We start from the raw sequence: 15,578 nt of genomic DNA on the forward strand, positions 1-15,578 counted from the left end.
TGTTCACTACCCATCGGTGGGCGTTGGTCATCCTTTCTCAAGAAAGATTGGATTTAACTTATTTTTATTTTCTTGTTTTTGTGACACTTTATCATCAAAATATTTATTTCTAAACCAAAATGTGTCAATTTGTCAAAATGTCTTTATTTATGTTTTTCTAAACCACATCAAAACACTGCAGTGCACTCAATCACACACAAATGCCACATTTTATGCTTTACTCTTTTCACTCACCATCTTCTGTCTCTTTACCCCCCCCCCCCTACTCCTCCCTCCCACACACACACACACACACACACGCACACGCACACACACACACACACACACACACACACACACACACACACGCACACGCACACACACACACACACACACACACACAGACACACGTATTGATCCATCACCGCCTTGTTTGTTCGCGCTGCTGCCGGAGCTTCACCTCTGCTCCGACTGACGCATGCCCGCAGCCTCTCGCTCCTCCTCTCCCAGCGGTCTCCATGGTAACGGACGGGAGGAGAGCAGCTTAGCAACACGAAGACGGAGGAGAGGGAGCATCTCCGGTCCAGACAGCGCGGTGCCATCGATATTAGACGGTGGACAAGAAGACAACAGCAGCGTCCTTGGCGAAGCGCCGCGAATCTGCTTTACGTAAGTGCCACATTTCACCTCAAACTGCAGCGTTGTCAGTTATTAGGAGATGTCAGACTGAGACTCCTGTTCATCAACTAAATCGTGATTGTATTGGGGGTCTGGTCTGCAGTCTTCCCGCATGCTGCTGTACGAGGTGATGCTTTGTGTTTCAAACAAAGACATTTTGCAGAGCAGGTTTCTGTGTCTCAACTGTTTTCTGACCTGTAATCTTTTTCTTCAGTCTTCACAGTCATAATGAAGTTCGTGGTGGTGCTTGTGGGAGCGGGCACTCTGGCCTTCCTTGGCGCCGTCATCTGCATCATCGCCAGCGTTTATCCCCGAAAACGCGCCGCGCCTCTCAACGACAACGGCACCCTGACATCGGAGACGCTGCTTCAGCCCCTGGAGTCGGGGTCGGTGGCTCACGCCGGGTCGCTGGGCGCTCTGCACGGCTCCGAGTCCTACGACGGAGGGAACGGACTCGGCGGCATCAGCCTGGAGATGCCCACTCTGAACGAGCTTAATCTCGGGGAGGAGACGGGAGGAGGGTCGGCAAAACAGTTCAGCTTCAGCCGACTGATCTGCACTCCTGTACCGGTCGGAGAATGCAAGACCAAAGACCTGAGGCAGCGGCGGGGCCAGCAGCAGGCGGATGAGCCGCTGTACGGAGCGGGTGATAAGGACCTCCGGACCACCGCGGAGGATCTACGGCAGATGGTCTTGCAGCAGAACGATCAGATCCTCATGGACCAGAGGACCATCCGGGAGCTGACCGGGAAGCTAAGCGAGTGTGAGAGCGGCCTGGAGGACGAGCAGAGCGTCCCGGAGAGGAGCATCGGCGTCTGGAGCGGAAACCGCCGCGTCATGGCCGGGGATGATGTGAGCTCTTCCGCCGCGGCGCAGCTGCAGACGGCGCGAGCCGTGGAGGAGCTGGCCAGGGCCATCATGGACCTCAAGGACCGCATTGAGAAACTCGAGGTAAGCAGAGAGATTGAGCACAGGCTCTACAAACTTTGGCAAAACCTGTTGTTCTTGCTGTTTACCCTCCTGTTTGAGTTTTGTTTGACTGCAGGACATTTGGACAGACACCAAAATTATTCTTTGGCAAGGTGAGTCACTGTTGTCCAGTCTAAATTAGGCCCATTTCTGGTCCATTTAACAGACACTTGGCCCAATAGGTTGATATCCACTGTGCAGTTTAATGCTTCTTTGGTAAAAGTGAATCATCCTGTCAGAATGAACCAAAGTTAGAAGCTTTAGAGGTGAAGTGGCACCGCTCTGCTGCATCATACCAATAATGGCAGAGTCAGTATGTAGTCAGTGGCCTCTCTCTTTCTCTAACTCCTTCCCTCCCCGTCTTTATTCTTCACTCCCTCTTTTATCTTCACCTCGCCTCTCCTCTGACAAGTGACTCGTGACACACAGGCACCTCTCGTGTCTTTTGCGCACGCTCCCCACGGACCCATGGGAAATCTTTCCACCTGCTGGCCCTCACACCCCTCCCCCTCCCCCTCCCCCTCCCCCCCCTCCCCCTCCCCCTCCCTCCCATCTTGTCAGGCGCCTCTACCCTCTACCTCCGCATCCAACAGCAGGATGGAGACATAAATAAAAGATGAAGCTGCTGGACAGAAAAGGAGGTGGTGGTGGTGGTGGGAGGCTCCATGTGTGTGTGTGTGTGTGTGTGTGTGTGTGTGCGCGTGTGTGTGCTGAGATTGAGATGTACTTTTTTACACACACACACACACGCACACACACACACACACACACACACACACACACACACACACACACTCACTACTGCATCACTGCCAGCCCTTTCCGAGCACAGTCAGTTACAAGGTTGACACCGTCACTGTGAATGTATATTGTGGCCATCCAGCTCTGAGTCCTGCCTCAGCAACCTACTTGATATTAAATATTGCCCTCGCAGGCATCTCATCCACAATAACATCTCTCTCTCTCTCTCTCTCTCTCTCTCTCTCTCTCTCTCTCTCTCTCTCTCTCTCTCTCTCTTATTCTTGACTGCTGCTTCACAAACCTTATTTTTTTCCAACTTAAGCTCTGCATACTAACACTGCCGCTGCTTGGGCGACTACAGCAGCTCTCACTTGTGCCACTTTATTATTTTACTGCTTGTGCTGCAGTTTAATTTCAGCTTGATACCACTACAATAACTAACATGAATAGTAGCCACGTTTATGCTGCAATAAAGACAGCAATGGACTTTACTCATTGCCTTTATGTTACACTTCTTCAAGTCTTCTTGGGTGTTACCAGCCCACAACGAAGAAACACAAAAATTCACACAGACGGAGGATTACTGAGAACATTTTATTACACTGTGATGCTCCTGTTTCTGCCTTTTTCAACATGTGTTGACCAGATTATATTATATTGATCCCATCTCGACCAAATACTAGTCAATCAATATTTATCGGCATTACCCAATTGTCTTTCCTTTACCAACATGAGGCAAAATAAACAATCTTTATACAAAATTTTACAAATCAATATGATTATTGGTGATGGACACCTAGACAACAGAGCAAAATTATGTTGTTTTAACAGCTTTTAATTTAATCTTGAGAAAGAAAGACTCTGCACAAATAGATCTAATTCAACTATTTAATTACAAAATTAAGCTTCCGATATTCAGACATGGATCAAAGCAAATGTTTGACAACTCGGGAATGGAAACCTTATAATGATATCAAATAAAGTGCACGTGAAAAACTCCCAAAGTCCAAATATGCGGGAAGCCCCACATATGTGCCATAATCGAAAAGCTGAAGAGGAATCAATAATGAATCAATAATACTGAAAATATTCATCAAAAGTAAAAAAAAAAGTGTTACACATTTTTGGCCCTATAGTGCACCGTTTGCATTGAGCTTGGCTACTACTTCTATTACTACTTTGTACAATAAAAACACATCTGATAAGTAAAAAATACCACATATCAAGAATGCCTAAACTCCCTCCAACAAGCCACTATTACAACTACCAAAATGAATCGTGTTGCTACAGAAATGCTAATTTAATTTTTCTGAGTTCATCCACTACAACAAGAAATGTTACCCTCAAGCGGAATACTAGTCGTTGCCTAAAGATGACAGTACAAAACACGATAAAAACACCAAAGTCACCTTGGATTAATGTTTATCGAAGAACCCCACAGCTCAAATAAGACAAAGGCTCTCAGGCTATATGGTGCAGCAGTATTTTGAGCTTCACATCAACATGCTCACAATGATGAAGTTTACAGGATCACCTCACCCTCAGAGTGGTGATCCACAGTTGTTGAAATATTTCACAAAAAAACTAAAAATTTCATAGTAGAAAAGTCAGTGCATTCATCCCCTGGGGACCTTAAATATCACAGAAATTTATTTGGAACTACATGTTGGAAGGTTTCAGTCTGGGCTTTAGTGGATCAACTACTATTCTTTTTTAATCTCTAAAAAGAAGATATTTTTTGGATCACCAGAACCTTTAAAACGGGCACTATTGAAGCAACAACTGAACACAGTTTTTTTTTTTTTTTTATCCTTGCTGCTAGATCTCTTAAAACAGAAAGTTGCTGATTTCCTCCGACATGTTCTCTCTGTTTATCTTTCTTCGTCAACACTGACACAGACTTTATTCTCTTCACTTCCACTCTGCAGGCAGAGATAGGTCCTGCTGCCTTGAACCTCACCGACTCATCCTCGGGTACAAGTAGCAGCAGCAGCAGCAGCAGTAACACTGGAAGCAGCAGCTCGACCGGCAACACCGGCAAGGCTCCATCTCCACCCACCGGCAGCGCTTCCTCCCCACCTGCAGGGGCTGCCCCAGGGGGCCGCCGTCCCGCTTCCCCGGCCTCACCCGCCCCCAGGCCTCCCACCAAGGTTTCCCCCGGGCGTGGAAAGGGCACCTGGAGGGTGGAGGACCTGGAAGGGGAGCTTGAGAGGAAGATAAAGATGCTGGAGAAGGAGCGACAGGCCATGAGGAAGGACACTCAGGGCCAACACGAGAAGATCAACCAGGGTATCGACACCGTCAACCACCGCGTCACTGAGCTGGAACACAGTGAGTCTGGGGGAGGAAGGGGAGGAAGAGGATGAGGGTACAGACAGAGGGTGGTGGCTGAATCAATGAGAGAAGGCATGTGGGGATAAAGTCATTGCAAGGGGTGGTAAATAATTGCATCATCAAGCTGATGTGCAGGAGAGCTTTGCAAGTGGGTGAACTGGGTCATTGCAGAAGCAGCGAACACACTGTAGATTAAAATAAGATGATTAATGAGTACTGAAGTTGTAGGAGCTGAAACTAAAAACAATACAGGCAAAAAAAAAAGACATGGAAACTCAATTATCTGCTACTTTTACTTGTAAACTTTGAACGATTTAACCTCATTCTTTGTGAGTGACTGTTATTTTATGTTTGTTAGAAATGTATTTTGGAAGCGTTACATTGATATCGAAAGGTCAACTTTCCTGGAGATTTCCCTTGATAAAAACTAAACTACTGGAAAAAGAAGTCAAAGGTGTTTGACGGATAGAACGAGTAGGAAGAGTGGAAGTCTGGAGGCGAGACTGAGAGTTTGCAAGGTGCCAAGAGGAAGGTTAATGAGGAAAGAAAAAGCACTTCTCCATTCTCTTTTTAGCTTTGTCATTCTCCCAACCTTCCCCAACTGTCGCTCCATCTCCGCTTTAAGAGCTGCAGTGTGGCCTCGAGTTAGAGAGGCTGATCATTAAGTGTAACAGTTGAGCTCTTGCCGGGCACTGAGTGTGTGTGTGTGTGTGTGTGTGTCTCTGTTTGTGCGGGCACACACACACCGCCAGGGACAAGTAAGGAGAGAAACAGTGTCCTTCTCTAAATTGGCCATTAACGCATCGTCCTTCGCCATTTTCTCTCTCCTCTTGCCTTCTATCTCCAACTCTCTGTCTGACTGCATTTCTTTATTTCCTTGATCTTGTGTATCCAAAGCTCTAACGGAGCCGTCGTTCCCCGATGGCTTCGTCCTCTCCTTCCCCATGCGGACCAACTACATGTACGGCCTGGTCAGAAAAGAGATAACAGAGATGTATGCCTTCACTGCCTGTGCATGGCTCAAGGCCAAAGAAGGGGGCATCGGGACCCCATTCTCTTACTCTGTGCCGGGGCAGCCCAACGAGCTGGTGCTGCTACAGGGAGTCCACAATCCTGTGGAGCTGCTAATCAATGACAAGGTATGACGGCTTGTCACGCCTAACAGTTGTTTTTTAATTCTCATGGGCTGGGGACTGAAAATGACTCACAGGGAGACAGATTTAGAAAAGCTGGACAGAGTTAAGTGCAATCAAAAACATTTTATGAGGAAATTAATTGTTTCCTAATTATTTAAATGAAATAGCCTGCCAAGGAAATCCTTATTAGCTTATGATGATTATGATAATTGATGGCTTACTTTCATCATCTGATTAAAATGAGTGATGCAAACATACTATTAGTGGTGAAAAACTAAAACATTTACTGCTATCAACAAATGTTTTAGTCAATAGGATGTGATTCACAGTCCATACTAGGTTTAGGTTTGGTACTCTGAAGGCTGAGGTGTACGATTCCCCCTCTAACACCCATTTAATGAGTAGTACGTAGGGTTAAAGACTGGTGGACCCAAATAGAGAACACACAGCAGGTTGTAGAATATCAAGCGATCTTTAATTATCAAGATGCAGCTTCAGAGTTATAAAAAACCCAACAATCTAACAAAACACAGGCAAGATATAACCTGGAAACTTTAATACTGGAAAACAGAGACACCGGGTATTACGCAAGAATAAAAAAACTGATGGTATACGTACAGAGGAGGTTGAGTGGAAACAAGTGAGTGGAGAAGCGGCGAAGATCAGGTGGAGCAATAGGCTGAGATGGCAAAACGGAAACAGGTCAGAGTGGCTGGACTAAAGAAGCAAAAGCCAGGATGAAAGGAAATCAAAATGAATGGAAAGCTAGAGGGCAGAAAAAACTAAATCGTGGCAAAGAAACAAAGAAACAAAACAAAAAAACACTTTGTGAGAGGTAAAACTGAAACAGATGGTGACCTTGAACCACACCAATAAATTCTTAAAACTACCAAAAAGAAATCAACAAATAAAAGCATAAAAATCACAAAGGAACTGAATGTTTCATTTGGAGCAGTGATGTACCAAAAAAAACAAATCAATAGCAAATGACACGTGCATCTGCTCTTTTTCAGAATAGTATAAAAGAGTATAAAAGGCACTGAGGTGCAAGAAAAAGCCATGTCCTGTGTTTATTTGTTCCACTTATAGTGGTGGGACTCACAACAAACATTCGTCATTGAGGAGACACGACAAAGAGGCAAGCTTTTTGCGGCTGTGCATCAGTGTTTACTTTTTTATAATGTTTATGAATATAGTTCTGATGGCAGAGAGGAGTAGAGGTTTGCTGTCATGCCAGGAAGGTTGTCCATATAAGGTGTAGTTTGGCTGAAAGAAACCATCAGTGTATCTGAATCTCTCATCCAATACTCAATCATAATTAAAGCTTGATGTGTCATATGTTAGTGAATTTGAAATGTCCCAATAACTTTGTAACAACAGGCCTGACAACAACCATTGTATTCTCTGACCTGTAGGTGGCACAGCTGCCGCTGTCCCTACCGCAGGATGAGTGGCAGCACATCTGTGTCAGCTGGACCCTGAGGGATGGGGTGTGGAAGGCCTACCAGGGGGGCAAGATGAAGGGGAGAGGAGAGGGACTGGCTGCCTGGCATCCCATCAAACCAGGGGGAGTCCTCATACTGGGACAGGAACAGGTGAGACGGATGGATGGATGGATGGATGGATGGATGGATGGATGGATGGATGGATGGATGGATGGATGGATAGATGGATGGATGGATGGATGGATGGATGGATGGATGGATGGATGGATGGATGGATGGACGGACGAATGGATGGATGGAATGACAGCACGATGGGCAGATGGGTGGATAGAAAGATAGGTGGTTGAATGGAAGGATGATTGGTCGGTGGAAAGACAGCTCAATGGACAGGTGGATGGGTGAATGGATAGATAAGCAAACAGCTGGAGGAAACATGGATGGTGGACAGATGACACATGGATAAACAGGGGGGAGCTATTTTAAATGACCATCATTAGCTTTTCACACATGAACAGACAGAGACCTAATGGTGTTTATGCACACACTGGGTTGCCTGTCCTCCTCATTAGCAAGCCAACTGCATTACATAACCCTTATTAAATCTGACTTTATCCTTTCTCCCCTGTGTTAAAAGAACAACCCAAAGCTCATTCCACAGCCTTTGTTCTTGCATAAAGGATAAAAAGCAGTAAGATGATGCACTGACGCAACAAGACTTAATTTAATGGATAGTTCTTAGAAAAGCAAGTATTATATTAATCTCCATTGAGGATAACTGATGAATTGATGTTACGTGGATGTGTTGACTAGATTTTATGTGAAAAATCCCACTACATCTCCCTCACAAGGGTGCTCTGGGAATAAAGATTTATAATCTTTTATCAGAGTAATCATCTAAACACAATGTTTCTGTGTGTAGCTTAAGTTTATGCTCTAGTGTCATCATTATTGAACCAGGAAAGATGACCACAGTAGTGGACTGTTCCTATTATAGCCCTTAACTGAGTACCAGAACGTCCTCTGAACCAAACTCTCAGGTACTAAAAGATATTTCTGCACATTTCCACTTCACTAGAAAACCCATGAAGGCGATCAAAAAGTCCTGAGACTGCTTCTGTTGCACTCAGACAGAGTGCAGCATAGTGGTGTGCATGAGCATGTGGAAGCCTTGACCTTTCTGAGTAAGTGTTCCAAGGTACACATCGCTTGATCAACATCGTGGACATGAGCAGGAAGAGCACATAAAGTTTTGTGCCAAACTCAAGAAATTGGCAACAGAGAACCTTGACAATGAAACAATGAGCCAGGCGAGTTGTTTTGAATGGTGTACACATTTCAAGAGGGCCAAAACCTCCCTGCCCGAGACTGGAGAAGGCGAATCAAGGGGGGGGGGGGGGCAGGGCAGGGGCAGGAGGGTTTTCTTTGAGATTGGTAGGATTGAGCATCATGAATTTGTCCCCCAGGGTCAGACTGTCAACACAGAAGTCTCCTTTGAACTTCTGTGGTATCTGAGCAGAGACATCTGGTGCAAGTAACCTGAACTGTAGTGGGATGGCACTTGGGTTTTCTAACATAACAACGTGCCCACTTACACACAAGCTTCTTACCTGCATCAACAGGTCGCTCCCCACCTCCACTAGTAATCAGATTTGGCTCCCTGCGACTTCTCTCTGTTTCCCCAAAATTTGAAGCAAAATTAGATGTGTGTGTTTTCTGCTCAAGTTTCCGGTCCATGGTAAAATCACAAATGTGCACATACCAGTGATCCCTGTGCTGTGCTCCCTTCGCACACAACAGGAAGAGTCTTGAACTTTTTAATCGCCCCTCGTTGTTTAATAGACTGATAACAGATTCAAAACATTTTTTTATGGAACACACAGCACAACAAAACAGTTCCAACGTAATCCAAGAAGACCTCGGTCTCTTGGGTCCTCATGTTATCACTCTGACGTCCAACCCTCTGTTTGTGCTCACTCTTCTACCCAAGGATACGTTGGGCGGTCGTTTCGATGCATCCCAGGCCCTGGTCGGGGAGCTCTCCCAGTTCAACCTCTGGGACCGGGTGCTGAAGCATCAGGAGGTGGCGGCTCTGGCCGAGTGCAGCTCCGCAGCATTGGGCAACATCGCCCCCTGGACCGACCATGATGTGGACGTCTACGGCGGTGCCACCAAGGAGTCCATGGACCCGTGCCACGCTGCCCAGAGATCCAGCCCCTCCAGCCCCAAACAGTGAAGGGTGACATCGGCCACGGGCGGTCCTGTTTGATAGGTCAATTTAGGAGTCGATTCAGGAGTTTTGAGGCATATCAAATTTGAGTTTACAGTATATTAGCTTGTTGGGGGAAGGGAAGCTTGCTGGTGGACTGAAAGGTGGCGCTATTAAGTCGTTAAGAGTGGTGTATCTGTTTTGTTCCTTGTGTTGGTGTCCACGCTCGTGTGTTTACTTCTGCAGTGAGATACAGTGAGTTTAGTCACAGAATCACCTTAGTGGAGGCTGCATGGTGGTTCAACTTCTGGCATGAACAGTTTTAATGGAGACTCATAGATTAACGATGGTATCTGGCTAAATACTGGGCTTGTTAAGCACACATGATTATTCAGGCAGGGGGATTGGATGGATGCGAATGCTGTCACGGAATGAGCCTTTAATGATGCCATATCTAAGGGTTTGTTAATTTTACAACACAGTGACACAAAGTTCTGTCTTCTCTCATCTTCCAGTTGGTTGTGTTAAATGCTACAACGGTGACATGCTTTTGTGGAAATATTGATTTTTATCACTCAATGGGAAACAAAATGAGTTTTTTTCATTTTTAGCTGTATATGATCCTGTTGATTCATGTCGGTGTGCTCTTAAGTTTTATATATTGCATACGATGATTTGGTAAAACAGTGGACTTATAAATGTGTAATGTGTAATGTACCTCTGCTAATGTACCAGTCTGCTCCCCCTGCTGCAGCCTCTCACTCTTCACACTCCCGCAAAACAAGGTTGCAGCATTTTGGTTTGCAGCTTAGACGAGGCAGCTCTCTCCACTGACCTATCAAATAAACACTATATGTCGAACTAAGCGCCAATCAGACATCGATCAATCAAAACTGTGCTGCCCCTGAATGTAAAGCAGATGGAATATAAGTGTGTTTGCATGAGTGTTTTCAGCAAAGTCACATCTCCTGTCACTGGAAACTCGAAATGTGATAATTAATACAGTGTTTGTGTCTTCAGACAACCTTACAACTCACAGATGTCTTTTTTGGTGAATCACAACCTCACAGACTGAGAGGGAAGAGGATGAGGTGGATTGATTCCATGATGACCACTGTGCACTTAACAACTGGCTCTGTACAGAAGAGTGATATCAGAAGAATGAGTTCAACCAACTGTTTAGTTTCAATTTGGAGGCAGCACACGCAGAAGTACGTGGATCTGTTATCATTATGGGACCATAAACTCAAGCTTCTGTCGTCCTTTTAGCAAACTAAAGAATAACAAAACAAATAGAGAACAAATTATGCATTTGTAGAGCAGCATCAGTTCAAGTCTGGTGCCATTCTTTTGTCATGATGTTCTCAATTAATTAAATGTGTTGGAAACAGCAGCAGTGACAATTTATTTCTGTTTCCTTTGATTTAAAAGCATCTGGTTCCACATTTATATCATGCAAGCTAATGTATGAGAAAGAGCCTCCATTTGCACATGTAATAAAGAGACAGAGAATTACACAACCAGATATACTTAAATGATTTGGAATCCCCAAATTTGCCACATGGGTGTTGATGTAAACTGTATTTATTAATACTTATACTCTTTCTAACAGCATAATTAAGACCTATAAACTATAGAAACTATGGTTTCACATTAAACATCAGTGTAACTGAAAGGGGTGAACTGTTAAAACATCGGGACAACAGTTATAGTGAACAATGGAGTTTCATCGAGCTCACACGAGTCTGCTGCTACGGGTTTAGCCTGTAAAATCCATCACCTTCTAGTGTGATGCTCTGTGCGCCCCTATCAGTGTGCTTCGTGAAATGATAATATTTATCAGATGCTTAGGATTTGATTGGCATGTTTGTTGGTACCAACATGACAAATGGGATGTGCTTCATGTTCACAGTGGACATCACAGGAATTGAAGGTAGCGCAAGCCACTCCACTAACATTGTATCCAGTCAACACTGTGCAGCAAAATGAACTGTGGTGAAGATACAGTCAGTGCTTCTGTTCACTTATTACCTCAAGACATCAGTCCCACATATACGATTTGACACTGTGTTGTAAAGTGCCTGCTAGGGCTAACATGCCCGCTAAAAAAATGGTCAAATGTTTTTCATGTTTTCCTCTTCTTTTTTGTCTTCTTCTTCTTCTTCTTCTTCTTCTTCTTCTTCTTCTTCTTCTTCTTCTTCTTCTTCTTCTTCTTCTTCTTCTCTGTCACTTTCTCTCTCTCTTGTTTTTGGTTGTTGATGGCTGTGACGGTGTTATGCTTGTCCTTATTTGCATCTTCATGGATCTTCTATGATATTGTGAAATAGATGGATAAAAACTAATAAAAATGGTTATGACAACATGTCTGAAGTTGTGAAATGAAAATGACATCAAAGAGTGTGTGAAACGTGTGTGTAGTTTATTTGGACATTTTTTTGACTTTTTACATGTCAGTTCATCCGAATTAAAACCTCAGCTAATGGAAATGCATTGAGATTTTCATGACCCTCACACACACACACACACACACACACACACACACACACACACACACACACACACACACACACACACACACACACACACACACACACACACACTCCTGTCAGATTAATTTACCTCTGACTTGGGTGTGTGTGTGTGTGTGTGTGTGTGTCAGACAAGTCAGAGGTAAATTAATCTGACAGGAGTGTGTGTGTTTACATGGAGACGGCATTCAGCAACATAGAAAGCCTGAACTTTGATGTAGACATAATAGATTACTCATAAATATAACTAAGACCAGGTTGATTCGTGACTGCTGATCTACCCACACACTCAACATTCCTTCGGCTCTGCTGAACTGTGAGCGGATGTGTAACCTCCCACTGATAACTACTTGTCTCACTTAAGCTCTGTTTCCTCTCTTTTCCTCAGATACATAATTGTAGTTTTATGAGCAAACAAAGTCCTTGCTTTTTTAGCATTAAAGCTACTTGTAAAAATTACACAGCTATAACTTCTGCTGTTACTGACTGCTAATGGGCATCCTTTCTCTCTGAGCCCTGATTGGCCAGGGAACAGCTGCCCATATTGCTGCTTTGGTGGAAGGAACCAAATACAAACAAATCGTAACTCAATTGATTTTCTCAGGAGTTTCTTTCATCTGTCTTTTGGATTAAAAGGTTATTTTGTTGGTATTTAGCAGCGATAAGACCTTCACTGCATGTTTGTTGCCATAACTACAGAAACAAGTAGTATGTATGAGTGGTTTTCCAGGATTAGTGGAAGAATTGGATTCCAGGATGGAAGAAATACAGATTGGTGGTCAATAGGAGGCCTGACAATATTACTACATAATCAACTTGAGAATTGTTTCCATACATCTGTAAAAAACAGCTGGATGAAACAGAAATGTCATATTTCCATCACTGTTTCCGCATTGTTTTCTGTCGTTTGAGGTTTGACCGGTGCTGTTTTAATGATGTAATTTCTTTGTGCCCCTTTCTCTGCTGAGGAACACAAAAAGACAACAAAACTACGAAAAACCAGGCTGTGAGGATGCTGGCCTCTCTCCCCTCTTTGCCCCATGAAGTCTGAACTTTTACACTATGCACCTGTATTTGCACTACATTGGACTTATTTATATTGCAGTTAAACATCACTGTGGTTGTTGTCTGTAATATTGTTTTTTTGTTACTTATTTATACTTTTCTTGTTTTATCTTTTTATTTTGCACACCGTGGGACTGCGAGAAACAATATTTCGATCTCTCTGTATGTCTTGTACATATGGTGGATTGACAATAAAGTTGATTTCACAATTTTTTGTATGGAAATATTCATCATGTCTTTGTTCAAATGGAACTCGTGAGCTCTTGGTTATAACATGGAAGTCGTGTGCACTGTCTGCTTGACGTTCAAGTGTGTAAGTCGTAAAAACACTTTTGCTCGGCAACGGCAACGTGGACGGCATCTAGAAACCACAGAGGAAAACAATTTAGCATGCTAAAAGGCAGATGACGTAATGCAGGAAATGCAAAGGCACAGAAGGAAAACATGAGGCCGTTGGAAAGATCAACATTCCCCTCAGACGTAGGCTATTATCTAAGTTATGAAGACAAACTAAAATTGCAATGAACTTCCATGGCCTCTGCCAGTTCTGGAAACGTCAGCAAACACGTCACAACTCGTTAACTCGAGGCTCATAGAAAATCTTTAGTTCTGATGTTGTGAATACCACTTGAGGGAGGCGTTCATATGAATCCTTCTCATGTACACAGCAAATACGATCCCATTTGAACACAGCACAAGTTTCCGAATCAGCAGTCCTTTGAGGACCAACTGACAGAGATGGGCATGGTTCAGATGTGGTGACAACAGGAAGCATCAGTTCCTTCAGAAGCAACAATGATCTACTTGGTTGAAATTAGCCCATGGTAGACAAATGGTTCATGTCGTCACTGGAGTGTGTTTAGCAAACAGACAGAGGAGCCTAAGCGGCACAAAAAAACCACAGGATCAAACATAAAGGGGACTTTCATGTATTCTGGCGAGAGTGTGATCGGTGGAGGCAGAGTGGAGACTGGAGGTGGATGAAAGCTGAGGGGAACTCCGGTGGTGTAAGGCAGGCCGAGCAGAGTGGGAGTGAAGGCAGACGAGTGATTGGCGTGGGATGAAAAGAAGACTGCAGGAGATAAAGCTGACATGAATAAGCAGCTCCTGGACACAGGGAAACAAATGTTTGTAAGAGCTTGAGGAATATTCCTCAGATACACCTCAAGTATCCAAGAACACGTACTGGCTGACTGAACGATGCGGTGGAGAGATTGGCTGAAGAACCAAAGTATTTAAGCTGAGGAGTCTTGATTAGGTTATTGCCTGCAGGTGTGCCTCTGTGGATCAGGTGAGGTAATCGAGAGCAGGTGAGACGGAGCCGAGACCTACAGGCAGAAACACGAAAGCGCCAGTCCACACAAACATGCTCTGCGTTCCAAAACCCCTACAATCATACTATTTACTGTACCAGGAAAAGATTGAGTATGTCCCAATACGGATGTGAAATGCAGAATGCCAAATATACCAGGATTACCTGCTACATCTGTATTTTGCACTATACAGACCCACAATCTGATCCACAACCCTCTGTGGAAGTGGAATCCGTCACATCAACTGAGCAGCCGAGAGAGTTGGTGGTGCTACTGCCCAGCCCAGTATGAAGAAGGCATTAAAAAGAAGTGTAACTAAATTGCCTTCTTTTTCCTTTTCCTTTTTCTTTTTCCTTCAGATGTTGGATCACAAAGGATATGACCAAGAGGGTCAAAGTTCAAGGAACCTTTTTATGTCTGAGGACTGAGGAGTAAGGGTAGCTGCAGTACAGACTGAAAGTAAAAAGAAAAAACAGGAAAGACAAGGGAGAGATGGAAAAGAGAGCCCACTCAGGCTCAGTAACTATCATACCAGTCACCTGCCAATTATGTTTTCAAGGTGCCTGCTCATTTTTAAAGTGTTTGGATGGTTCTGTATAACAAACCATGTTGCTCCTCAGGTTAACCTTGAGGTTGACATTTGTGGCTTCAACGTAAATCTCTCAAAACCTGTTGGTTAAAGTGAATTGAAATTTGGTAGGCTATACACATTCATGTCCCCTTTAACTGTAAAACCTTGACGAACCTCTGGCTTTCAATCAATTCAAAATGAAACTAGTCCAGTTTTGTAGCTTATGACTAACTGCAAACCTAATGACTTTCCCATCAGCTTAAGCTATATGTTGGGTTTAATTATCAAATATGCTAAATATAAGCAATCATATAGCTGCTAAACATGAGCCTGTTAGCAATGACAAATAGAAGTATGTTTGGGGACGTGTCCAGTTTGATTGACAGGCCTGTGGTGCAGTCAAGTTTCCAGTAAAAAAAAAAAAAAAAAAAAAGGCAACAGTCAAAATGTCAGATTTAAGGCTTCCAAACAGCAGTTCACAAACCAGTGGGTGACGTCATGGTGGGCTGGGACCTCACAGCCGCCACAAGGATGGCTGGAATATGAAGCACATTTTAAAAGCAAAGATATTCATCCTATTTGTACCATAATGTGGCCTTTTGCACTATCGATA

At 44.0% G+C, this 15,578-nt stretch overlaps 1 protein-coding gene across 2 annotated transcripts; it reads left to right on the top strand.

The window, feature by feature from the left end:
- The first annotated feature begins 438 nt into the window (after positions 1–438).
- Positions 439–13,290, top strand: nptxrb (neuronal pentraxin receptor b). Of its 2 annotated transcripts, none has more exons than XM_069167033.1 (6): positions 439–648; positions 872–1,608; positions 4,296–4,698; positions 5,599–5,840; positions 7,253–7,432; positions 9,270–13,290. In XM_069167033.1, the coding sequence occupies exons 2-6, from the start codon at positions 886–888 to the stop codon at positions 9,513–9,515; spliced, it is 1,794 nt and encodes a 597-aa protein (XP_069023134.1). In that variant the 5' UTR covers positions 439–648; positions 872–885; the 3' UTR covers positions 9,516–13,290. The 2 variants fall into 2 exon arrangements, with proteins under 2 accessions (XP_069023134.1, XP_069023135.1); XM_069167034.1 differs by lacking the exon at positions 439–648 and adding an exon at positions 689–784.
- The last annotated feature ends 2,288 nt before the right edge of the window (positions 13,291–15,578 follow it).

The sequence above is a fragment of the Embiotoca jacksoni genome, unplaced genomic scaffold (genome assembly GCF_022577435.1).
Source record: "Embiotoca jacksoni isolate LCO1_2020_lvr unplaced genomic scaffold, fEmbJac1.0.p SCAF_4, whole genome shotgun sequence".
NCBI classification, from domain to species: Eukaryota; Metazoa; Chordata; class Actinopteri; family Embiotocidae; genus Embiotoca; species Embiotoca jacksoni.